Source organism: Myotis lucifugus, unplaced genomic scaffold, assembly GCF_000147115.1.
Source record: "Myotis lucifugus unplaced genomic scaffold, Myoluc2.0 scaffold_3, whole genome shotgun sequence".
NCBI classification, from domain to species: domain Eukaryota; kingdom Metazoa; phylum Chordata; class Mammalia; order Chiroptera; family Vespertilionidae; genus Myotis; species Myotis lucifugus.
The window spans coordinates 27,562,927-27,590,440 of record NW_005871051.1 but is presented as its reverse complement, the minus strand read 5'-3'; the positions used below and the strand labels follow the sequence as shown (position 1 = coordinate 27,590,440).

The following is a 27,514-nucleotide window of genomic DNA, read 5'->3' as shown; positions in this document are numbered from 1 at the left end:
ATGAGGGAATTTCCTTAAGTGTTTGCCTTGCAACTGTAGAAAATGGCAGGAATGTGAGAGGAACCTCAGGTCCCGGATGTGGTTAGGAGACAAGAATTCCATTTCTATGAAAGTGGGTGAGGCCCCAAGCCTGAGCAGCCCTTGAAAAGTGTTCCCTTTACCATGACAGTTGCATGAGGGTAGGGAGGGGCAGTGGGACTCTCAGGTTGGTAGAAAGGCTGGGAGGCCTGAGGAACTAGGGAAGGAAGTTGAAGGTGGGGGAGAGGGTGGGAAATGTTGGAGAGCCACAGAGAAAGCCTTCTGAGGACTGGCTTCAGACAGACCCAGGAAACACAAAAGCAGATTTTTAGGACCAGTGAGGTTAGCTCAGCCCCAGCCTTTCTTTCTTTTTAAAAATAAATAAATTATATGTATATGTGTAATTATATATATATATAATTGATTTCAGAGAGGGAGAGAAAAATAGAAACATCAATGATGAGAATCATCAATTAACTGCCCTCTGCATGCCCCCCCACCCCCCACCAGAGATGGAGCCCACAACCCAGACATGTGCCCTGACTGGGAATCAAACAGTGACCTCCTGGTTGATAGGCTGACGTTCAACCACTGAGTGACACTGGCAGGGCAGACCTAGCCTTTCAATAAGACCAACCTAAACCAGCTCTCATGAACAGAGGTCCAGCTTTTCTTAAAGACACCCAGCAAAGTGACCTGTTATGTTGTTAACTAACTTCAGGGCTCAAGTCCTTAAGATTTAAGTCAAGTTCACTATTAATAACTATTAAAATGCAGGAGAAAAGGTGATTAAAAATAATTTTTAGCAGGACAGTCTTATAAATAAATGATAAATGTCTTGCCAAAACCGGTTTGGCTCAGTGGATAGAGCGTCGGCCTGCAGACTGAAAGGTCCCAGGTTCGATTCCGGTCAAGGGCATGTACCTGGGTTGCGGGCACATCCCCAGTAGGAGATGTGCAGGAGGCAGCTGATCGATGTTTCTCTCTCATCGATGTTTCTAACTCTCTATCCCTCTCCCTTCCTCTCTGTAAAAAATCAAATCACTATATATATATATATATATATATATATATATATATATATATATAAATAAATAAATAAATGGTAAGTGTCTTTTTTTCCTTGAAAATATTTTATGTTGAATCTCAAGGATTTACAGCAAAATCAATGTCCATGGTTTAGCCTTCTGTTACCTTGAAGTGACCTTAGGGAAGCCTCTAATTGCCTGGGGCCTTAATTAGCAAACTGGGACATAGGGGACCAAGAACACAGCAGTTTTCCAAAGACTCCTCTGGTCCTCGGTGGTCTTTATAGGCCTGAGATAAAGCAATGCTGTCCTGCTTCTGCTAAGGACTAGAGATGGGCATTCTGGTAACTTTTCTATTACTCTCAGAAGCAACTGACTCTCACTGGAGCTGCTTGGGCAAGACTCCCACTGTAGTGCCCGAGGATGTCGCAAAACAGTGTATTTCTTTACTACTAACTGAAGCCCCACGTCACACAATGGTGCGAATGAACCTTGGCTCTATGAGCAGGCTGCAGATACCATGATGGCCCCGGAAAGCACATTTATTTTATTTTTTACATTTCATAGGATTTCCATGGGTGGCAGCAGGGGTGGCAGCGGCAGGGAGAGCATGGGAGGCAGTGGGGTGAACCTCTGTGGAGGGGTCATGAGGGGGAAGCAGGTAGTGTACCTTCCTGGTGTGAGCTGTGGAAGGTCCTCCTCAACTCCCAGGATAGGGCTCAAGAGGGCTGAGAAAGCTGCTGTGGATAAAAATGCCTTACCAAGGGGAACGCCGTTCTAACTAAGCAGACTAACTCAACCAAGAACTGCAAAAACAGATATGCAATTCACTTTATGAAATCATTTCTGAGCATTTTAGGGAGTTACATGGCATTGTGGTGTGGAGGGGGAAGAGATTAATTAACAATGGGCTCTGCTTATAAGGATGTTGAAATCTAAAAGGACAATAGATCTGTGTATGGCTCCCAAGTGCAGATGACAGGTGCTGTAGGGATGCAGAGGTGGGAAAATGGGTTTTGACAGGCAGAATGGGGCCCTCATATCTGAGCACCTTTGTAGGCTGTCTACCCTGCACCATCTCTAGACTACAGCAGGGGCCCCCAAACTTCACTCCCTCGAGGCTTGCGAGTTAGTGGTGTGGTTCTTATAGTCCTATTGGGAGTAACTCCCTCACCTGGGGTTTGGGTTTTGAGTCTCCCACTTCCTTCATGACCTGACACTAAAAATCTGTTCCTCTTTCCTTGTCTTCAATATCTCCTTTTCTGTTCGCCTTCCCATACAGCCTACAAACAAACTCCAATCTCTCTCATCTATTTATTTAAAAAAAAGGAAAAAAACCTCAAAACAATTCTTACTACAATGGTCATATGCATTCATTGCAGAAAACTTAAATACAGGTGGGAAAAGGAGAAGAAAAAGAATCTTCTATAAATCCACCATCAGGAGAAAATTATGACCTGTTTCTATTTTAGTACATATGTACTTGTATGAATAGAGCAAATATTCAATGACTATTCACTAAATGAATGAATGAAGAACTAACAACAGTTTCATGGAAGAAGTGGTATTTTAGCTGGATCTCAAAGAATAAGTAGGATTCATACTGGTAGAGATGAGGGAAGAACAGCCTAAGAAGAGAGAAAAGCATATGCAAAGTCTCAGAAGTGTTGAGGACAAATAAACCCTTCGGTGACAAGAGTAGGGACTTGGGGGACTGGAGAATGGTGGCAGATGGTCATGTAGTAGTGGAGGAGTTGGTGAGGTCTTTGCATAGCATGCTCTGGAAACTGTCATGCTGTAGAAGGATGTTGAGCAATAGTGTAATAAGACCAGATTCAGCTTTAGAAAGTCATTTGACACCACTGGGGAGAGGACTTGAACAGTTTCTCTCAGCCATCCCAGAGGAGGATGGCAAGGACTTGAGTAGGAGAGCGACTGTGGTGACAGAAAGGAGAGGAGTGACTAGAGATACTTTGCAAAGGTAGAGCTGTTAGCACTTAGAACTGCTTGGATGTGGCAGACGTGAAGCAGGCTAGAGGCTGAGAGTCTAAGTGGTTTGGAAGATGCTGATGCCGTTAACAGATCTAGAGAAGGTGGGGCTTGAACTCAGGCTGCAGCAGGAGATATTTTACTGAATGAACAGAGGTGAAGGGATGAGGAAAGGCAGAGGGGAATTTTGACTCACTGAAGTGGGGATTTCAGCAGATCACGCTGGCTGGTTTCCCTGATTTCCAAGAAGAACGGAAAGTCTCCTGGGGGAACAGTGGATCTTGAAGGAAAGAGGAGTGAAAGGCAAAGTTGAAGGCTGGAGTCAAGAATAAAAATTTGAAACAGCTACACTGGCAATAAAAGGATTCTTAAGTAGCACATTGAAGGTCCAGCTGAAGAAGGACATTGTAGTTCCGCTACAGTGTCCAATATTCAAAATGGTGGGTGTTAGGCAGGGACTGGAAAGGTTTTCCTAGACCATCAAGGAATGAACAGAGACTTGAAGGATGTTCTAAAGTGGCAGTTAGGAAAGTGCGACCTTGAGTGGAGTCAGATCATGGAAGCTGGGGTGGGGAGCTGCTACATAGTGGAGAGCTCAGTTATGCAATAAAAACCAGCTGTTCCCAAAGCAGAGATGCTCTAGGAAGCGAGAAGAGACTCTAGCCCCAAGCAGAGTCTAGTTCATGCATTTCTAGTTGCGAAGACAGGGAGAAAAGAAAAGGAAAAAAAAATCCCATTGTGAAGACTTTTTAGATTTTTTTCTGAATAAGCGACTAGAGCAGTGGTTTTCAACCTTCTGGCCCTTTAAATACAGTTCCTCATGTTGTGACCCAACCATAAAATTATTTTCGTTGCTACTTCATAACTGTAATGTTGCTACTGTTATGAATCGTAATGTAAATATCTGATATGCAGGATGGTCTTAGGTGACCCCCGTGAAAGGGTCGTTTGACCGCCAGAGGGGTCGCGACCCACAGGTTGAGAACCGCTGGACTAGAGAGTTTTTTTTGTGTGTGTTTTTTAAGAGAGACAATACCTAATTTCTGACTTAGAAGGATCATCCTGACTGCTGAATAGAGAGAAGATGATTGGGGCAGAAGTGGAAGCTAGGAGAACAGTTAGGAAGCCAGTGTAGTCCAGGTGGGGGAGGGCAGCCTGGACCCAGGTGACAGTGCTGGTAGTGGTACGGAAGGGAAGAGATTCTAGAGGTAGTTAAGATGATAAAACCGAGGACATTCACTGGTGGACTGTAAGAGGTGAGAGAAAGATCAAAGTCAACAATGACGTGATTTTTGGCTACATTAACGGCTGAAATGGGGTTGTTACTGATTGAGGTTGAAATGGGCAACTTCTGGAGTACACCCTCACATTCTAACTTAGAAGGAGCAATGGCAGGGATATTGCTGGAAAGGCAAGCTGTGAAGAGCTACTATAATTGTGGGACACTTCCTTCAGTATTCCCAACTCTGACTTTGAGATATTATGATTTTAAGATCTAAGAACTTAGTTATCAAGTCAGATTCATTGCTTCTGACCTCCTTTAAAATGTAAGATAGGTGTTTTTACAAAAGTTACTTAAAATTAAGATGCCTCTGATGAGTAGGGCACTTAGGTATGGTCTCTGTTTTGTAGGACCTGAGTGCCAAGTGAGACAGGAGTGCCAGAGGTGTTCAGAATATAACAAGGGCACTGGACTAACATGGTCAAAGTGGATTTCATGGTACCCACATTCGATCTTACAAAGCACAAGGTCCAGTTGGGCTTGTTTTCCATATGACAATATATAGTCACAAATATCTAGATCAGAGAACAATGCCCTCACCACCAATATGTGAGAAAAATGCCAAAAATAGATCCTTCAGAATTTACTGATCTAAAAATCTGGGCACTGGATTAATGAAAGCATGTGTGACCAAGATTTTCTGCTGGATGTTTAAAAAAACTTGGTGGGTATTTAAATAAAAATATCCTTTCTATAGCTGACCATGCCTACTCCAGAAAATAAGACTTTCCCGTAGGCTAAGGAAAACTACAAAACATTCTCCACTTCGTCTCCAGGTGAGACTGGCACCATGTAGCAGTGGTACGATGCTGTTGGCCCTGCTCGGGCTCCTAAGTTCCAGGGCTTAGAAGCCATCACTACACACAAACCATCACTACACACAAACCCAGCATCAGGCTTTGGCCACCCTCCTCCTCATTCATTCAGGGTCCCTACTGGCCTGCTCTGGCTCCCTGACCCTCCCACCTGCCCCTCACCCTCACCCCATTTCATGCATCTTGACTATAAGACGGGTGGGGAATGTTCAGCCCTTGGGCTGTATAAGGCTCGAGAAATCATTTGGTCTGGCCCTGCCAAGACATTAGGAGTTAACTAAATGTTTGACCAAATATAGCAGGCTAACTTTTAAAAATATATTTTTTTATTGATTTCAGAGAGGAAGGGAGAGGGAGAGAAACATCAATGATGAGAGAGAATCACTGATTGACTAGCAGGCTAATTTTTTAAAAAAATAATTATTTTCTTTTTTAAATTTTCTTTATTAAGGTATTACATATGTGTCCTTACTCCCCCACCACTCATGCCCTCACCCCCCTGGTGTCTGTGTCCATGGGTTATGCTTATATGCATGCATACAAGTCCTTTGGTTGATCTCTCTCCCTTACCCCATCCTCCCCTACCTTCCCTCTGAGGTTTGACGATTTTTATTGATTTCAGAGAGAAGGGAGAGGGAGAGAGAGATACAAACATTAATGATGAGAATCATTGATTGGCTGCCTCCTGCATGTCCCCTACCGGGGATTGAGCCCGCAATGTGGGCATGTGTCCTTGACCAGAATCGAACCCGGTACCCTTTAGTCCACAGGCCGACGCTCTATCCACTGAGCCAAACTGGCTAGGGCCAGGCTAATTTTTAAGTTGATAATTTTGTATAGCCCGAAAATGATGTTACAAATATCCAAATGGCCCTTGGCAGAAAAAAGGCTCCCCACCCCTGCTGTAAGAGCTACTCATCGGTCACTACACCCCTGGACTAACGAACCAGGTTAACTCCCCATGTACTATTTGGTCTGGTAGGGTGCTTGGATGACCACAGTACAATAAGTGTGGTTAGTGGTTCCACAACTATTCCCAGTCCAAATCCCTTCACTTCCTACTTGGCTTGTTTGACAGAGGCCCAGCATCCCCTCCTGGACCCTGTGCCTACTTCACACCTGCTCTATAGGCCCCTCATGCCAGAAGTCTTGGTTACCAGACACTACCTCCAACAGAAACCCTAAAGACCAATTGAGCCTTCAGAGTGCCTCTTTCTAGTGCTTCTTTTATGACCCTCATATTTTAGAAGCTCATTAGATCAGGCAGCTTTTTATTCCTTGGGTCTGACCCTGGCAGGCATAATTCAGATTCATCGTTCTTTTCTGTTGATTCAAGTTACTTTTCTTCTATGGGCTTTTATTTTCTATTTAGTTAAATTTTTGCAAAAACAAGCACTTATTAAAATATAAAAGTAATATGTGTTTTCAAAAAACATTAGAAAACACAAAAAAAGTAGAAAAAATTACTCATAGTCTTACTACCCAAATACAACCACTATTGGCATTCTATTTTATTTCCTTCTGGTCTTTTTCCATTCATTTTTTTCCCCATGCATGTTCCCACCCCCACCAAAATATGATTACTGGCATACTGTCTTCACAATTCCTTCTTTGTATTTCAGATCAGGTTTGCTTCTTGACTCTCACAAAGGAATCTATTATCAGATATATAGGAGCTGTAAAACCAAATATAATGCGTGTAGCTTGTTTTGATTCCAGTCCGGACAAATCATTTGGAGGCAATCCAGGAAATGTAATTATGGAATGGATTCTGGACATGACACCAAGGTACTAGCATATTGTTAGGTGTGCTAACAGCATTGTGCTTACATAAGAAAGTGTCCACATTTTTTTAGAATCACATATCAAAATATGTTATGAGAGTAATGACATGATGCCTATGTTTGTTTTAAAGTACTTTAGCAAAGAAAAAAATGTTGATATAGTTGAATCTGGGAGCAGGGATGGTGGGGTTATTGTATGCTTGAAATTTTACAAAATAAAAATGAGAAGATTGAAGTATCCAGAGTTCACACAGTCAAATAGTTTTAAAAGCTTGTTATGAAGATAGTAGCCCTCTGTCCCTCTCTCTCTTCTGCCCCGCCCACAGGGTAATCACTTCCACCTTGTTCAGCAGATCAGATTATTTTGGCATTACTTTCATTATTTTTGTATAGCCTGCTTGATTTCTGCTTCTTGATTTTTCAGTTTTAGACATTATTCACAAACTTTTCACTATAGAAGAAGAGAATTTATTTTTCTTTCCACATACACTCTTCCCCTAATCAAACCCACATAATCGTTCCAGGCCCTCATCCTCCCAATAAAGTTACATAATAAACTATCAGCATTAACTATTATGATTATGTAGATACAAAGTGTTACTTTTTTTTCCCTACACAACTTTTATTTTCACTGAATTTAATAACTGTCTTGTTTTAATTTGCTGGTTTTTCTGTATACTATGTACATTGATCCACTCCAAATTACCAACTGTATAGAACAGTGGTTCTCATGGTCTGGGGACTCCTGGTGGTCTCTGAGACCCTTTCAGGGACCCATAAGGTCAAAATTATTTTCATAATAGTACTAAGGCATTATTTGCCCTTTTCCGTGTATTGACATTTACACTGATGGTACAAAAGCACTGGAAGGGAAAACTGCTGTTGCCTTGGCATGAATCCAGCCATTGCAACAAAGGGTACCAGTGGTCAAAAAACTCATCACACTTCACACTCTCAGGGAAAAACAGCTAGTTCACTTAAGAATGTTTTTGATTAAGCAGTAGAAGTTATTAACTATATTATGTCTCAACCCTTTAGTGCTTGTTTTATCACTTATTCTGCATGCCAAAGTATGATGATTATCTTGAGGAAAAGCATTTATATAACTTCAAGTTGTGAGCTAAACTGATTGCTTTTTTTATGGAATATCACTTTTACTTGAAGGAACAACTGACACACAAACTATGATTATTTGGCACTTCAAGGAAAACAACTGACATTATTTATTGCCAATGATAAAATTTGAACTTTTACAAAAATAAGAATTTTGGAAACCTTGTATCTGACACATAATACACACATTTCCTAAAAGACTTGTCTAAGATCAGTAGTAATATTAACAAATGTGATTTCTTGATATCATATAATGAAATGTGTCCACATTTAGAAGATCAGTATAACAAACCAGTATTTTCTAAATGATCTAAATTTCTAAATACATGATAAAAAAAAATCATGCATAAAAGATCCATTCAGAGTGTAAGACAGACCAATAGATTATACTATAACCCAGTAAAAAAAAATCAATTGATATTATATTAGTCTGCTAGAGCTATCATAACAACATACCACAGACTGGGTGGCTTAAGCACAGATATTTCTCTCGTTTCTAAAGGCTAGAAGTCCAAGATAAGGTGCTAGCTGATTCAGCTTTTGGTGAGAACTCTCTTCCTAGCTTTCAGAAGGTCATTTTCTCACTATGTCCTCACATGGCAGGGAGAGAGAGTAAGCCCTCTGGTTTTTTCTTATAAGGGTACTAATCCTATCATTTTTATCAGGGCTCCACCCTCATGACCTAATTTAACTTTAATTATCTCCTTAAAAGCCCTACCTCCAAATACAGTCACATCCACGGTTAGGGTTTCAACGTATGAATTTGGGGAGGAGTGAGGCACAATTCAGTCTATAGCAGATATGGTTTCAGATTCTAGATTGCATTTGACATTTAAGAGATTACTGTCAAATTCTTGTATAGTATAAACAAATATCCACAATTATTTGAATAAAGCTATTAAGACACTCCTTTCTTTTTAAACTACGTATCTGTCTGAAGCCAGATTTTCTTCACATACTTCAACTAAAAGAACTTATCCCAATAGATTGAATACAGAAGTACATGTGAGAACCCAGTACAATGTCATCTAAGACAGACATGAAAGAAATTTCCAAAAATGTAAAAAAAAAACTTTTCTCCTAATTTTGTTTTAGAAAATAGTTATTTTTCACAAAATGTTATTTATATCAACATATAATGAATTGAATTTATTTTAGTTAAAATAAGTGAATGTCTAAAATTTAATCAGTTTTTATTTCTAATAGGGTAAGCTACATAAAAGATCTTTGAGGTCTTCAATCATTTTTTAGTGCAACAGGTCCTGAGATAAGTGCCTGAGATAGAAGCTTGATAACTGCCAGACTAAATCATTTGTCAAGAAATTCAGATACACAAATATTTTAACTATTTCATTTTCTCAAAGATATCTCTCCTAGAGCCTTGTACACCATGTAGAGCTATATCTTAGTAACTTTCTTCACCATCACCTTGGTCAGGTGTCAGCAAGTTATGGCGTGTGGGCCAAATCCAGCCTGCCACCTGTTTTTTAAGTAAAGTTTTACTGGAACACAGCCATGCTCACTCATTTATGTATTGGTTTTTGTTGTTGTTTTTTACTGCTACAAGGGCAAAGTTGAGTAGTTGCGACAGACACCAACTGGCCTATAAAGCTAACAATATTTACTGTTTGGTCCTCTATGGGAAAAGTTTGTCGACTTGTGATCTAGGCGATTTTTTCACTTCTTTCCTGTGTTGGTTTATTTGTTTCTTAAATCCCATGTCTTCCTCCTTCCTGATTTACTCCTTAATTTTGGTGAAGCACATCTTCTGGTAGCTTCTTGAGAAAGGGTGTATAAGAGGTACTTTTTTTTGAGACCTTGCATATCTGAAAATATCCTTTTCTACTCTCACATTTTATTGATAGCTTAGCTGGTAACAAAATTTTAGCATAGAAATCATAGTCTTTCAGAAATTAGAAAGCTTTGCTTCACTGTCATCTAGTTTCTAGGGTTATAATAAAAAAGCCTTAAGTTAGTCTGAGTTCTGATATACTCTGTGTGACTTTTTTTTCTTTTAACTCTTAGAAGCCTAAAGGACCTTTCTGTGTTCTCAGTGTTCTGAGATTATAGGACAATGTGGCTTGGTGATGATGTGCCTCCACCACTGTGCTGGACAGTGGGCTCTTTCAGTCTAAACAGTCAACCCTCTAGTCGGGGCACTTCCTTGAATTATTTCTTTCCCTTCTGTTTTTTGTTTGTTTGTTTTGTTCTCTATTTCTGGAATGTTTATTGAACAGATATTAGACATCTTGGACTGGTCCTATAATTTTCTTACCTTTTCTCTCTCTTTCTGGGACAATTCCTCAATTTTATCTTTTAACCAGAAGTTTGAATCTTTATATCTTCTAATATGTTTCTAATTTCTAAGAGCTTTCCCTCCATCCCCCGAATGTTTTATTTTAAAAGTATTTAGATCTTGTGATATGTTTTCTTTTAAACAATTATCTTAGGATATAAACAACAGTTCTGTTTCCCTGCATAATCTGTTTTGTTCTAGTTGCTATTTTTCTGTTTGCTTGCTTTGGTTTTTCTGTATCATGTTAGAGGCTTTCCTCTTGGTTGTCTCTTCATATATGAAAGTGAAATACTACAAGGCTGATTTTTTGTGAAATCCTAAAATGTTCTGCTTGTGTGAGTGGAGCTGATTGTCTACAAGCTTTACTACAGAGCAGTGGTTCTCAATCTGTGGGTCACGACCCCTTTGGCGGTCGAACGACCCTTTCACGGGGGTCGCCTAAGACCATCCTGCATATCAGATATTTACATTACGATTCATAACAGTAGCAACATTACAGTTATGAAGTAGCAACGAAAATAATTTTATGGTTGGGTCACAACATGAGGAACTGTATTTAAAGGGCCAGAAGGTTGAGAACCAATACTACAGAGAGATACAGCTGAGCTGTTGGTTCAGCAATCCTGAGGTTATTATCTTTAAATCTGTTTCACTACTCAGATTCCTCAGAGAAAAATTTTTCCCACCTCCTGACTCAGGGTATAGACTGAGCTACCAGAATTCTGGGGATGACTGGGGAAAGAAAGCTGGGACTCTTAACATTCAGTGTGCCAAAGTTCACTCAATCTCCACTAAGGGACCATACCATCAAGTGTCCCCTAGTTCAAACAACCTTTACTTTATCCTGCCCAGGGAGTAAATTTCTGGTCTTCTTCGAAATTATGGGAGGGGCAATCTTTTAAATAAACTTTCAATCAATAGAGCTAGTCTTCTCTTCACACACCTCTTTTCCACTTTACAGAGTTACCTGGTGCTGTCAGTTTTTGAATTTCTTTAGGGTTCTGCTGTGTAAATTGGGTTTTCTTGGCTTTCTCTATTGCTGGCACAGGATTCAGCTTTCTCAGGACTGCTAAGTCAGTTACCACTCATCCATCTGCTTCCCAGCTTCCAAAATTTTGTTGCCGTTGTCTCCTCTCCCATTCTCTTTGTCCTTGTGGGTTTATGTCTTAAAAAAAATCTCTTCACTGTTGTTTTAAGTGAGGTTTTGGGAGGGAATGAAAGCAAATGTGGGTACTTGATCCTCCATCTTTATTTGGAACCTCTTTATAATTAAATATCTTTTTTTCTTTCATTTAATTTTACAGCATACACATTTCCCATGTTCTTACATGGTCTCTGTAACAACTTTAGTAATTGCATAACATTCCACTGAGTTGGAACCATGGCTTACTTAATCATTACTCCATTTTTGAGAGTTTACAGTTGTTTCTGTTTGGGGGAGGGAACTAGTTTTTCCTAGAGTCACGTCTCATTTATTCCCTCTATTTAGGGAATGCTTGCTGACATTCTTCACTTCTCTGTTCTCATTCTGTGGTTTCATCACCTTTGCCTTGCTTATGGAACTACCTTGTGCAAATCTAATTCATCTTTAAATTGCCAGGCATCCCACACAATGATGCAGCACTAATCTTTCTAAAAGTCACCTTTCTCATGACACTTCAGAGGAACCCTACACCTACAATTCACTAGTGACTGACACTTGTGGCTCCCCATAGTTTGATTCCAAAGTCGCCACCTTTCCCCTGAATCTCATCCTTCAAATAAGGTCTGCTGCTCCTCCTGCCACTGCCAATCCACATTCACCTTCACTTACACCCTATCAACTGCACTGAGCTTCCCCAAGTGACTTTGCTTACACAATTGTTTCCTTCACCTAATAGATAAGAAACAAGTACTTGTTTCTGAAAGCTTAGGGTCTGTCTTGCCTTTTAAATGGACAGCAGAAGCTAATAACAAAAACACAAGGGCAGGAAATTAAAAATGGTGGTGGAATAAATGGATGCTGCACAGACATGCTCATAGATCCAAACTGGAATTACAACTAAAATACAGAAAAACTTACTGAATAATCAATGGAGACACGTTGGAGAACCCTGATAACCGAGAACGAAAAGTGGAGACGGCATAGAGGCTGGTAGGAGGGGCAGAAAGGGCTGACCAAGCCCCCATAGACAGCAGCTGAAGTTCTGGAGAGAAATCTCAGCTGTGGGGGTTGCCACTGAGAACTCTGGGGTCTAATTCCCGAGGTGGGCCCCACGGCAGAGAACACCAGAACTGAGAAGGGTATCCACATAAGATCTGTCTGTGAAAAACATTGGGGTAGCTGTCTGCCAGAGAGAGATGGCTGGAAATTCAGGCACCCTCTTAAAGGGCCAATGCATAAAAGTCCCTGTGGAGCCGCCCATCTTGTGCTCCAACAGAGGAACAGCAGAGTGGATGGAGCTGGGTGAGCAGACACCAGGATCAAAGGCTCTGGATCAGAAGGCAGACACCCCAGTTTCTTGTGCTGAGCCATTCCCTCACACAGCAGAGGAAATCTTTCTCAAGCAGGTGATCGCATACAGCATTGCACGGGAGGAAGACAGCTGACCCACTCTATTGGAAAGAACCTTGCCTCTTACAAGACTGAGAATAACAATTAGCCTCCAGGCAGAAACAATTACCCCATCCTGCTGAAAAAAACTTGCCACACCGGTGGATGATTGCCTGAGGGCACATCAAGAGGAATCCTATCAGTCTACAGCCAGAGGCAGTCTCTGGAGACTTTGAGTCTTTGCTTGATCTAATTAGTCAGAAACAATATTCGACACCGTCTGCACTAGAGATTGAGAGGTGTAGCAGATCTACCTAATACATAGTCACAAACCCAAACAGGTACCAAAATGAGGAAACAAAGAGACAACCCACAAATGAAAGAACAAGAGAATTCTCCAGAAGAAGAGATAAAAATGAAATGGAGATAAGAAATTTATCTGAAACAGACTTCAGAATAATGATGGTAAAGATGCTCAACAGCATGAGAAAAGATATAGCAACTATGAAAAAAGATCAGTTAGAAAAAAAGAATGAGATAGCACAAAAAAAGAACACATTGGAAGGAATACACAGCAGATTAGGGGAAGCTGAGGACTGAATCAGTGAATTAGAAGACAGGGTTGAAAAAATCACAGAGTACCAAAAAGAATAAACAATTAAAAAACAGGACAGCTTAAGGGAGCTGTGGTACAATGTGAAATGTAACAATATTAGAATAGCAGGTGTGCCAGAAGAGGCAGAAAGGGAGAAAGGGATACAGAATGTGTTTGAAGAAATAATAGCAGAAAACTTCCCTAACCTGGTAAAGGAAAAAGTCACACAAATACAGGAGGCACAGAGGACCCCAAGCAAGAAGAACCCCAACAGGCCCACACCCAGACACATCATAATTAAAATGCCAAAAATTACAGACAAAGAGAGGATCTTAAAGGCAGCAAGAAAAAAGAAAACTGTTACCTACAAAGGAGTTCCCATAAAGCTGACACGTGACTTCTCATCAGAAACTCTACAGGCCAGAAGGGAATGACATGAACTACTCAAGGTAATGGAAAGCAAGGATCTGAAACCAAGATTATTATATCCAGCAAGGCTATCATTCAAAATAGATGGTCATAAAGAGCGTCCTGGACAAAAAAAAAAAAAAAAAAGGCTAAAGGAGTTCATCACCACTAAGCCAGCATTACAAGAAATGTTAAAGGGACTGCTGTAATGAGAAGAAGAAATAGAGAGAGAAAACTAGACATACAGAATTAAAATGGCAATAAACAAATACCTACCAATAATAACCTTAAGTGTAAATGGATTAAATGTTCCAATCAAAAGATATAGGGTAGGTGAATGGATACAAAAACATGATGCAATATATATATATATATATATACTGTCTACAAGAGATCCACCTCAGAACAAAAGACACACACAGGATGAGAGTGAAGGAATGGAAAAAAAATTTCCATGCAAATGGCAAAGAAAAAATAGCTGAAGTAGCAATACTCATATCCAACAGACTTCAAAATGAAGGCCATTAGCGAACCAAGATAGCGGCATAGGTAAATGCCTATACTTGCTGCCTTCCACAACCACATCAAAATTACAACCAAAATACAGAACAACTATCATCAAGAACCGCAGGAAAACTGGCTGAGTGGAAGTACTACAACTAGAGAGGTAAAGAAGAAAGCACATTGAGACTGATAGGAGGTGCGGAGGCCCGGAATGGGCTGGTCCGGCACCTGGGTGTGCCGCTTCTTTAATCAGGAGGGAGACTGCCTCTGCAGAGGCCCCCTGGAGGAGCAAGGGATCCCAGCCCCATACCAGACCCCCAACCCAGGGTCCCAGAGCTGGGGAAAGAAGTCCCTATGGGCTGTAAGAACTATGGGCGATGAGAGAGAATCATTGATTGGCTCCTCCTGTACACCCCTTACTGGGGATCAAGCCCGCAAACCCGGGTATGTGCCCTTGACCAGAATCAAACCCAGGACCCTTCAGTCCACAGGCCGACGCTTTATCCACTGAGCCAAACTGGCTAGGGCCCAACACCCATTTTGGAAAAACCCTCAGCAAAGTGTGAATAGAGGGAGCTTATCTCAACATGATAAAGGCCATATATGACAAACCTACAGTGTTACTCAACAGGCAAAAACTAAAACCATTTCCCCTAAGAAAAGGAATAAGACAGGGATGTCTGCTTTCACCATGCTTATTCAACATAGTACTGGAAGTCCTAGCCACGGCGATCAAACAAGAAGAAGAAATAAAAGACATCCAAATTGGAAAGGAGGAAGTAAAATTCTCATTATTCGCAAATGATATGATATTGTACATAGAAAACCCTAAAAAATCCACCAAAAAACTACTATACTTAATAAATGAATTTGGCAATGTAGGAGGATACAAAATCAACACCCCAAAATTGATGGCTTTTTTATACACCAATAATGAATTCTTAGAGAAACTAAAAAAAAAAATCCCATTTTCCACTGCAACAAAAAAATTAAGATACTTAGGAATAAACTTAACCAAGGAGGTAAAAGACCTGTTCTCAGAAAACAAAAGGATGTTGAAAAAAAGAAGAAGATATAAACAAGTGGAAGAATATACTGTATACATGGATTGGTAGCATCAACATCATTAAAATGTCCATACTACCTAAGACAATCTACAGATTCAATGCAATCTCTATTAAAATACCAGCAGCATACTTCACAGAGCTAGAACAAATACTCCAAAAATTAAATGGAATAAAAAAGCCCCCAAATAACTGCAGCAATCTTGAGAAAGAAAAACAAAGTTGGAGGAATCACAATACCAGATTTCAAGTTATACTACACAGCCACCATAATCAAAACAGCCTGGTACTGGCACAAGAGTGGGCATATAGACCAATGGAACAGAACAGAGACCCCAGAAATCGACCCAAGCCATTATGCTCAATTAATATTTGACAAAGGAGGCAAGAGCATACAATGGAGTCAAGACCGTCTCTTCTGCAAAGCAAAAGAAACCATCAACAAAACGCAAAGGGAGCCCACTGTATGAGAGAACATATTTGGCAATGATACATCAGAGACCTCCAACCACATAGGACTTTGGTGAAGGAGTTTCACTAGAATTTTTAAACCGACTTCTGTGGGCAATCTCTTTGCTCCCTTCCCCCTCACAAAGCCCAGTGAGTGGGATAGAAGTTCTTGTAGATAAAGAAATCCTGGAAGTGGCAGGGCAGGTATTGGGCAACATTTCCCAGGAACAGCCCCAAACCTCTGAGAACTGCCAAGGTCTCACCCACCTGTTTTCCAGTAACCTGGAGAGATAGGGAGAGCCTCCATCAGATCAGATGATGGCAGACAGGGCTCCCTGCACATCCTGTCCCACTGACTTTCCAATGGCCTTGGCTTGAGGACACACCTCCCTGTGCTTCTGGCCTTGGGCTCTGGACTGGATGTTGTGTTTTGTTTTGTAATCTGCAGAGAGGGTGGGGGACTCCTTGCTCTGCTGGGTGGGTCTGCTGTGGCCACTGCTGTCTGATGAAAATGAGTCAACAGGAGTGGGAGGCCCTGGAGGCCTTGCAATGGGAAAGAATGGGAAGCCACAGGAGGATTCTAAACAAGGCACAACTCAGATTCATCTTCAAATCTCATTCTGGCTATTATGTGGGAAGCAGCCATTACTCTTGTGTGTTCATTTGCAGGTGAGGAAGGAAAGTAAGTAAGTAAATAAACAAACAGACTGAGCTTTCCAGAGGCAGCAGCTCTTATATGTTCTTCTCTATAGTGGCTGTTCCTATATCATCATCATCTACCACCATGGGACTCCAGCCCAGTGCGAGACATACAGTAGGGACTTACCAGGGACTCACTGAGTGGAATGGACACAAGTCTAAGTTGTTACCTTGCCCTCCGAAGTCAGCGTCCAGATCACAGAGAAGGTCAGTTTGTCAGTCATGGGATTGAGGCTGCACAGTTCCTCACACAATGCCCTGGGAAGCATGGGGATCACCTGCAAATAGAGAACAGACCTGTGAGCACCTTTCTCCAATCCACAGTTTACACAGCCTTAGAAACATCCCAGACAGCAGAGTTTTGATGAACAGCTTGAGCTTCCAGGAAGAGCTGAAGATGGAGGCAGCTCTTTCCCCCAAAGACTATCAGAAAGACCACACTATCTGATACTTTTCCATGAGCTTCTAAAGTCAAATAGGAATGTGAAATGAAAGGTAAGAATTGGTAGCAGGGAAAAAATACATTAGAGCAATGAAAAACAACTACATTTTACTATATACTAAAACTGAAGCTTTAGACTCTAAAGTTTAGAGTCAAGAATGATTTGTACTTTAGGATATAACTATTTCAGTTGAACAATATACTTAAAAACCCAAGGTCTTACTCTTTAAGTCTTTAATTCATTTTGAGTTTGTTTTTATGCATAGTGTAAGTCAGGGGTCTTTTGCACGAGGCTATACAATTTGCCCAACTTTTATTGAAAGAGACTATCCTTTCCCCATTGTGTGTTCTTGGCACCCTTGCCAAAAATTAGTCTTACAGTTTTCAGTGTATAGGTCTTTCATCTCCTTAAGTTTATTCCTAAGTATTTTATTGTTTTTGATGTTAATGTAAGTGGGATTGCTTTCTTTATTTCTATATCACTTCACATCTGTTATGGTGGCTATTATAAAAAAGACAACAGATAGCAAATGTTGGTGAAGATGTAGAGGAAAGGAATCCCTTGTACATTGTTGGTGGGAATGTAAATTGATACAGCTGCTATGGAAAACAGTATGAAGTTTCCTCAAAAAATTAAAAATAGAAATACCATATGATCCAGCAATCCCACTTTTAGGTATATATTAGAAGGAAATGGAACCCATACTTCTAAGAGATATCTGCATTCCCATGTTTGTGGAGAAGCACGGGACTTGGTTGGAATGTCTGTAAGGAGGATTCTCCGAAAGGTCGGGGGCCTCTGGGGGGACCTTGCCAAAGGCAGCAGCCCCAAACAAGTCAAATCCCCCGGGGGTTTTACTAAGGGATCTGTTTAGTCTTTTAGACTCGACCTTGTAGAAGCATGTGCTTTCTCAAGGATGCTTACCTTGTTGATTGTATCTAGAGATTAATTTTAGTTCAAGCTGTTATGACAATAAAAGCCAAAGAAGGCAGGCGAACAGGGCTATTTGGTGGTGATAGTCAAGTAGTGCCTTAGCCCTCTCTTTCACAGAAAAGTGTGTCAGAGCTATCCGTTCACCCGTCACTCAGGGTCTGCCGGTCAGCCCCGGCACATGTTCATTACAGTATTATTCATAATAGCCAAGACATGGAAACAACCCAAGTGTCCACTGATGAATGAATAGATTAAAATATGTGATATACGTGTGTGTGTGTGTGTGTGTGTGTGTGTGTGTGTCTCTCAAATGAATGGCTAAAAAATGTAAACTACATACACACACACACACACACACACACAGGAATATTATTTGGCTGTTGGAAGGAAATCCTGCCATTTGTGATAACATGGATGAACTTGGAGGGCATAATGCTAAATGAAATAAGTCAGACAGAGAAATACAAGTACTGTATGGTATCATATATATGTTAAATCTTAAAAAAAAAAGCCCATTTCATAGAAACAGAAACAGAGAGTAGAATGGTGGTTGCCAGGGGCTGGAGGTGGGGGGTTGGTGAGTAAGATGGGAATAGAGAGATGCTGGTCAAAGGTTACATACTTTTAGTTATAAGATGAATACATTCTGAGGATCTAAGGTACAGCATGGTGACTACAGTTACTAATAAGATACTGTATACCTGAAATTTGCTGAGAGCAGATCTTTTTTTTTTTTTTGAGAGGTCTTAAGTGTCCTCTCACCATATACACAAAAAAGAGTTAATTAGATGAGGTGATAGATGTCTTAATTATCTTGACTTGGGCAATCATTTCACAATGTATATGTATATGAAATCATAACACTGTACACTTTAAATACATATAATTACATTTGTCAATGATTCTTCAATAAAACTGGGGACAAAAAGAATCTAAGGACTGAATATAACAGAATTTCATCCAAATAAAATTACTGAATCAATGCTTTAAGAATTGAAAATAACACAACTGATCAAATCACATGTTGGAACATTAATAGATATTCCAATGAAATATCCCTGAAAGGTTCTTTTTTTTCTTTTTCTGTTTTGTTCGTCAGTGTATTTTGTTCATTGGATTCCATGTATAAGTGAGATCATGTGATACTTGTCTTTCTTTGACTGGCTTATCCTGAAAGGTTCTTAAATACAGGTTCTCTAGATGAACATTGTAGTCTACTAGTCACTCATTTTGCAGAGTTTTAAGCCCAAATTATTTCTTCCCTTTACTGATCTTTCTATCCCTTAACTAATACAATGGTATACCCTCTTTAATTAAAAAATAGATCTCTTCAATTTACTTTCAAATGATGACTTACAGCTATTCTAGAATATTACTTATTTTCTCTAAAATTCCAGAGATGATTTGAATATCTCTACCCGATTTCCTAGAGATATTTCAAACTCTCTCCCTCCTTCCATTGAATCTATTCCTTTTCCCAGTTTTCTGGATTAATGGCATTACCATTCACCCCACCACTCAAACTAAAAACAGAGCATCAATGGCCATTTGTTCAACACACTGCAGACCTACTTGATTTGCAGCGAAGTACAGGTAACATGCTACCCTGTGTGAAGTAACTGGAGTGACAGTAAGAGGGGCAACTATGCACCTGTTGATGTAAAGTTAGCTAGTTAAGTTTCTATGTCAGCAAAGGCAAAACAAAGCCCAGTGTTTTCTTATTCTGTGTAAAGTGTCTGTACTTGTACCATTTCAGTACAGTAAATAACCTTGGTATGGAAAAGTACATTCTAGAACTCACAGCCCACACCAGTAACAACTAATTATTCTAAAGGATGCCATATCTTCTTAACACCTATGTACAATCTAATGACCACCTGCAAATGTCTGGTAACAGCTTTTATAAGATAACCACTTTGAAATTTTTTCTCATCATTTCTTTTATACCATCTGTTCAGATAACAATATATTTTCTTTAACTTACTAGTATTTAATGAATATTAAAATGTAATCTAAATTTTTTTCTTGTATGTATCAAGTGTTTTACAAAGTAATACATTTTTACTTGCATAAAAATATCGAACAAAATGGAGAAAGTTTCAGTACTATATTGTGCCATGATTGAATTGTAAAGATTTTACATAATTTCAGCCTTTGGACTATGCTATAGACTGAATTGTGTCTCCCATCCCCAATTTCATGTTGAAGCCCTAACCCTCAATTTGACTGTATTTGGAGGTGAGGTCTTTAGGAGGTAATCAAGGTTAAATAAGGTCTTAAGGGTGGGTCCCTGATCCTATAGAAAGAGATAAACTCCCCCCTACCCTGCACATACACAAAAGGCCAAGTAAGGACACTGAGCATGGACCCCCTCTGTAATGTCATTGCAACTTCGTTGTAAATCTAAAATTATTTTAAAATAAAAGAGTTTATTAAAAAGAAAGCCACTGTTTTTATTAGTAGGTTTCCTAAGTGCCATACATTTAAATATGGAAGAAATTTATGTTAATAAATACAACCAGATCTGTTCAGCTTATGTTATACTTAAAGTACTAGCTAGCTGCCTATGAAAATAGTGTTCAGGTAACACTATAAGCCAGGAAGAGTCCACAGTAGGAACCAAATTGGCTGACATCTTCTTCTGGGAATTCTAGCATCTGGAGCTATGAAAAAATAAATGTGAGTTGTTTAAGTCCCCTCTTTGATATTTTGTATGACAGCCCAAGCTGAGTAAGACAGGCCAAATCAAGTTTGTTGGGGTGGATTCTTGGATTCTTCTTTGGGCTGCATTATCAGATAATTATACCAACTGTATTTGGTAGCAGGCTGCTCACCCTGCTAGTTAGGATTTCTTCTAAGTGTACAAAGCAGTATCTGATTGTGAATCACAAAACTGAGTATTTGAGAATGCAGCACAACTCCTGACTTCCTGTATTAGTGCTTGTCAAAAGAAAGTTATTGCAACTAAATGCAATGTGGTACCCTGGACTGGACCTTGGAACAGAAAGAAGGCAATAGTGCAAAAACTGGTGAAATCCAAATACAATATGTGTTTTCATTAATAGTAATGTTCTGATGTCAGCTTTTTACTTACAGCAATTGTACATGGTACTGTGAAGATATTAACCAGATCTGTTCAGGTAACACTATATATCAGAGTTTGGGGTTAAGATTGTATTTGCAAATTGTCTGAAAATCATTAACCAATAGCGTGATGTCCAGGTTCATCATCGGCACAATGCAGGAAAAAAGAGCAAAGATAGACTTGAGGTTTAATCCTGTACAAGTTGGGCAAGCTAGTCTAGTTCTCTGAGTCTCAGTTTTCTTATTAGTAAAACAATATTGAAGGTGCCCAATAAAAGTCAGCTCCCTGGCCATCCCACCGTCTACTGGGTCTTTGGGCACATGGCTCAGCCTTCCCTCAGTCTTTGCCCTGGTGTTCCCCTCCACACCCCAATCAGAGCCACACTGACTTGCTCACTGTACACCCCTTCACCTGCCAGGCCTGCTCACTGCTCTAGCTCTTGTTCCCTCTTTCTGGAATACCTGTATGGATATTTGGCATCTGGCCAACTTTTGCACATCCTTTAAGATTCAACTCATCACCATTTCTAAAAAGATTATACAGATTCCCCCAGGTGGAGTGTGGACTATGTTCTGTGTACTCCCCCACCCCACCCCCATTCTTTCAAAAAGGACTAGAGGCAGTCCTGAATGCCTGTCACTTACTCCATCCTTCCTGCTCTTCCACAGTACTTCTGTAGCCCTTAACACACTCATCCTAATTGCTTCTTTATGTGCCTCTCCCCGCTACTAGACCATGCAATCTTTAGGAATGAAGACCAGCTCCAGCTCCTGTTCCCGTCTCTCTATCCAGCACCAGGCACACAGCAGGCACTTCTGGTTGAATGAATGAATGACTTTTGCTCAGGAAATGAATGGCCTGTTTTTTTCTATGTTTACTGTTTACTGCATCAGAGAAGAATTTTATGAAATACATGGCAGACTTCTACTTAAACATCTTTACAAAAGATTTTCACAGGCAGGTAGTAGTTTAAGTATAAGATAAGCTGTTTTGGCTACTCTCCCCTAAAAACAATGGGCACACACAGGGGCTGCCCTGGTTATAGATAAGCACTGCTTGGTCTCCTGTATCTTATACAGAAGATGACATTTTAATATTCGCACTGCAATGTGCTGCCAAAGAACCTAAGTGCTCAGGAAGAAGCTAAACATCAAAACTTTTCATGTAGTATAATTATCTTTAAATTTTAAAGAGTATTCCTTTTAATAAAATTTCTTAGGGCAGAATTCAGATGGAATTCAGAGAAAACAGTCTTTATGTCCACATAGTTTTGTAAATAAATGGTTATTTCTATGTCTTTGAAAGGAAAATGAGTAAACCACAATCACATCTGTGGTTTGGCATGTCATGCCTTTCATAAATTGGGCCTGACTTCTGCTGAGGTCACTGGGAATGTGCTCTACGACATGAGGCACATGTATCAAGAACAGAGCACAGCAGGGATCCCCCTGGGAGATGGGGCTAGGGAGACTGGCAGCTGCTCCTGATAAGCTGCTTTAAATACAATCCTGTTATTTCAGGGAAGACCTGCCTGGACAACAGCACAGTGCCCCATGCACATTCATCGGCTGCGTGAGATCTGCCCTGGTACCTGGAGAGACTCCGAGGCAGGGGTGGTACACGCAGAACACGATGTGTAACTAGAAAGAGAAGAAAGGTCTCTGCAGGAGTTGAGAAACTGCTAGTTGTCATTAGCATCGTGCAGATGCTTATGCATCCCTGAGATTGTCCGCAGTTGAGTCCTGCCTGTCCTCATTAGCTTCACTACTCAGTATGGACCACGTGGCTATTTCTTTCAAAGTTCTCAAACTTGCTCACTTTCACTGTCCCAAGTCTACAGACCCACAGTTAAGCTTATAACCTGCCTTTCCTGCTTCTGCCATTCACAGCTGAGTGGTGATGGAGGAAATCACTGGACTGTGTCAGGTGCACCACTGAACCAGCCTTAGCTCCCACCCAGTGGAGGCTGGCAGTCTTTCACTTACATTGCTTAGTTCCTTCCTCTATGACCCTCAGGCTCTATCCCAAAACTTCATTACGCTCCTCAAACCTCCTGCCCAACTGCCTTCTGCCTCATTCTCAGCAGAAAACCTCAACTCTTCTTCACAGAGAAGGTGAGCACGTCAGACTCACCTGTTCCCAAGCATCCTTCCAGCTCTTTCCTTCACCAGTTTCTCCAGACTCCACCCCCTCTAATTTCACCTGAGTGCCTCAGTTCCCTGACACCTCACAAGCGTCTTCCTTGTCTAAAGCCTGGCCTCTGTCTGGGCGTTTGATCCACCCCTCCCGCCAACGCTCTTCTCAATCAGCTACCTGTTCTGCCGGTGTCATATCTTTCCTATAGACCATATACAAGGCCAATTTTAGCAACAATAGATAACACTGACCTCCTCAGTCTAGCTCTCCTCCTCCCTGAGCCCTCCCTTCACTTCTCAAAACAGTTTCGCTTCCTGTTTTCATTTCCAGCTTCCTTTCACATCTCAAGGCAATATGACATTTTAAAATTGCAAAAATTATATGTTCACTGTAGAAATTTTAGGTGACAACAAACCAAAACATGAGAACACAAAAATTCTGAGGCCCCATGCTTTAGAGAATAAACAATGGTAACACGTTGGTACAGAACTTTTGTCTTTTTTCAGTGCACACATAAACAACTATATGTCAGGTAAAATATTACATATTATAGGTCTATGTATATTTTGAAACACAGAACTAGTGGACACTCAGACGCTCCTCTGTATTGGTCTTTATGGGTCTCTTCTCCTTCCCAGGCTCCCTCAACCCTGGTGCTCCTCTCTCTCTCTCTGGGCTTTGCTTTCCATCCTCTCTCTGCACATTCTCCCCAAGGAGACCCTTTACCCCTGGGTGTGCATGACCACTGATACATGAGTCCCACCTATATCCCCATCTCTAGCCCTGCCTTTCTTCTCCTGGTAGCTCCAGACCCCTCTATTACACTGCCCTTTGCACACCCTGATTTGGACATTCCATGCCCACTTCAACTTTACATGTAGAAGACAAAGGTCAGCATTTTCATCCCTTCACCTGTTCCTGTGTTTATATTTTCTTTCTCAGTTTAGAGCAGCACCTTATCCCAGTTAAATAAGCAAGCAAACAAAACACACACACACACACCCCACAACTAGGTATTACCTCGTGATTCCTCCACTCTCCTCTTCCCGCTACATCCCACCAGTATTCAGGTCTGGTAGGTCTTGCCTTCTAAATCTCTCTCAAATGAGTCTTTCCCTCTCCATCTCCACTGGTAAAGTGTTGACACCTTTGTCTCTCTTGGGATATTTTCCAATAGTCTCCTAACCGAGCAGCAGAGTTCTGGAGTGGAAATTTTTCTAGATGAGATTTCTTTATTAGTCTCCAGATTTCTACATCTTCTTAATAAACTCCACCCAATGATAATCTGCAATCCCACTTCTATTAGGGTACATTGCTTTTACCTTCCCCGACAGTTGATGAGCTAAATTCAGTAATTTGATTTTTTTATTCATCCTGTTAATAAAGGAGGGCTCTGAGAAGTCTGCGATCAAGCCTGGTCATGGCCCAGGTCACGTGTGGCCCAGGGCTCTCCAGGAGCAATGGGTACAACACCGGGATCCCTCCTCTAAGGAGACAGCAAAGTCACAGTGGAAGCTGAGCTTTCCCATCTGCCTCACCCCACTCTTAGTTGTGTGAGATGGACTGCTAGATTTGGAGGGGAGGCAATTTGGAGGCAAATGTGAAACACTCCGTGCTCAGGATGTCCATTTTAGCCACAGGCTGCAGACATCTATTGCTCTACTTTTCCTGGGCTCCAGCTGGATGCCAGCACATCAGTAGACTCTATGATTCTGTGGAGGGTCACTCAAAGCCTCCAGGGGTTACAACTGAGGGAAAGGGATCTGGTACTGATAACTGTAGCCTCACTGTTCTTCAACCACACGGTTGCTAAGGGGATTGCCTATCTTAATAAAAAAAGATCATGTCACTTCCCTGCTTGCCCTCAAAATGAAGCCCAAGCTCTTTAGCCCACCATTCCAGGCCTCTCTGTAGCTTCATCTCTTGGCACCCCCTGCAACATACACCCCAGCAATTCTAAACTACATACTGTTCCCTGAAAAGTTCCATGCTTTTCCTAGCCTCGGCCTAGAATGCCCTCTCCATACACTTTTGTCTACCTAGAAATTTTCTCCTCATAATTTGAAGCACTGCTCAAAAAATCAATAGCTTTATAATACCTTCTTGGCTGTTATGGAAGCTCCTCTCTTACCACCAACCAGGGCAAATAAAACCTCTCTTCTCTATAGTACTTCCTCACCTTGGGAGTACAGGTAGCCCAGTGCATTGTAACTGTTTGTTACATGCTTCCCTCCTAGGACTTCCCAGGGTAAGATAAGCATCTCTGCCATTTTCATAAGCCTGGCACCTGGCACACACTGGAACTTGATAAATGCTAACTGGATGAAGACTAGTAGCACCTCAGGCAGCAGGAAAGGAAAGGGGATTAAAGGGTGCTAAATCTTCTTAAGCATGTTTCAAAGTCAGGATCAAAGTTGGGTCAGGGCAGAGCTTAAAAGCTGGTCATGGATAAAAAGGGACAGTGAAGATAGGATACCGACTTTCTAAGCATTCTGGACTAGAGCTTAAGAGAGCTGAGAGAAATTGATCATTTAGGTAAATACACCACTGCCCAAGGCAGCTGGGTGGGGGTACCAACAAGACTATAAAATCTTATATTAGCCTCAGAGAGCAGAAACATCTGCGAAAGCCACAGCGGTAGGCTGGCCAAGTTCAGCAACGGGTTAGCCAGGACAGCCCTGTGACCAACAGAAAGGGCCACAGAGGAGAAGAATCAATCAGCTAGGCAAAGAGGAACAGGAGGTGACAAGCAGTGACAAGGGGCTACAATAGCTGAAGGAAGCCAGCTGTCAACAACTGGGTTGCCCAGAACTGGGAGGGGCTGTAGAGGGCTCTTCTGTCCCCCTCAGCTCAGGCCACTGCTGGCTCCCAAACTTCCCTCACACCTTCAGTGCCCACTGGCTGTCTGAGCCTGAGAACGTGGTGAATTTTCTCCTGAGGACTTCGAGGTTTTAACAATGAGGTGCACTCAGCTAGCTCCCAACTCGCACACATAAGCAACTTAAAAGACAGAGATAATTCACTTGCCAACCAACATCTCTGTTTAAAGAATTTTCTTTTTCACATCAACACTTCCTTGAATTTCGAATTTGATCAACTCTGTGTTGCACAGTTTGACATTAACAAAACATCAACATTCTGACAACCTGCTGGGGTCAGAAAGGAACATCTTAAAACTCTTTGGACTCCACATTAAGACAGGCTTCCAATCCCAATCTTTGATCTCTATTATAAAGCAGTACCAATAAAATATCGTAGAGATTTATGGGCGAACTTTCATTTGAGCTGTTTCACACCTAAAATAACACAAGTGCTTGGGCCAATAGGCAGAAATTTTTGGTTTAGGTTTCAACTGTTTAGGTTTCTTTTACTTTTAAAACTCAATTCACTTATTTAAAAGAATTACCTTAAGTTTTACAATTACATTATATTTCTCTCTCAGAGAAGACAGTGGGAAACATTAACTGGGTAGATGGCATGTCCTTCTGAGAAGGACAGGCCCAAGTTAGGGCAAATAGTCCCTAGCCTAACAGATATCTTTTGTTTTTTTTTTAAAAAAAGGTGTTATATCTTTTGTTAAAAAAGAAAAAAAAGTGTTTTTTTCAAGGGATTTAAATGGACGATATTTAAATTTATCTTTCCTCCTGAGTAAACCCTAGTGTTAACAAGAATAACCAAATACTTATTTCTGTGAATAACGTCCCAACAAAAAGAATTTCATTTAGAAGGCAGTAGGACAGTATTTGGACCCAGATCTGCTGCCCTGCATGCCCCATCAAGCTTAGATTGCAATCTGACATCAGTCACTCACAGGTCAGTAGCACTGAATGAACACAATTAGTGCCACGTTCCTTCCAGGTGGGAAAATAACCGGCACCCCTGCCCCCACCACACATATTCCCTCCCCCATCTGATGGAGTTGGGACAATGATTCTGCCAAGTGAGAGAGCAGAGGATCTGAGGAGGAGGAACACAGCTCATCCAGCTTTTAAGAAGACCTTTATAGGCAAAGTAAAGTGAAAACAGCAGAAGAGTTCCTGGACACAGTCCTTTAAGAAACAAAAACGAGTAGGAAGAAAGGTCAGAGTTGTGGTTCCAAGGAATCCGGAGGCACAGCTGCTGCTGTCCAAGGTTGTAGGCCGGCGCCACTCGCTCCTGCCAAGCTGGGGCAGTGCCGGCAGGCGGCAGGAGCCCGCAGCCATTCAGAGGCACGATGGCCCTTCCTCCACCCAGCTCCTGCTTTCAGAGCTTAGGAGCAGAGTCCCAACAATAAATTCTAGAACTGTGACAATCAGGAAATCAAAGAGAACAGAAAACATGCTTAGTTATTTAACCCAAT

At 41.1% G+C, this 27,514-nt stretch overlaps 1 protein-coding gene across 1 annotated transcript in view; it reads right to left on the bottom strand.

Moving 5' to 3' along the window:
* The window catches only part of DIS3L2 (DIS3 like 3'-5' exoribonuclease 2), a 304,622-nt gene that overhangs the window by 67,726 nt on the left and 209,382 nt on the right, over nt 1-27,514 (bottom strand). Inside the window, 1 exon segment of the mRNA XM_014463733.2 lies at nt 16,749-16,856. Coding sequence (XP_014319219.1) covers nt 16,749-16,856 — 108 coding nt within the window.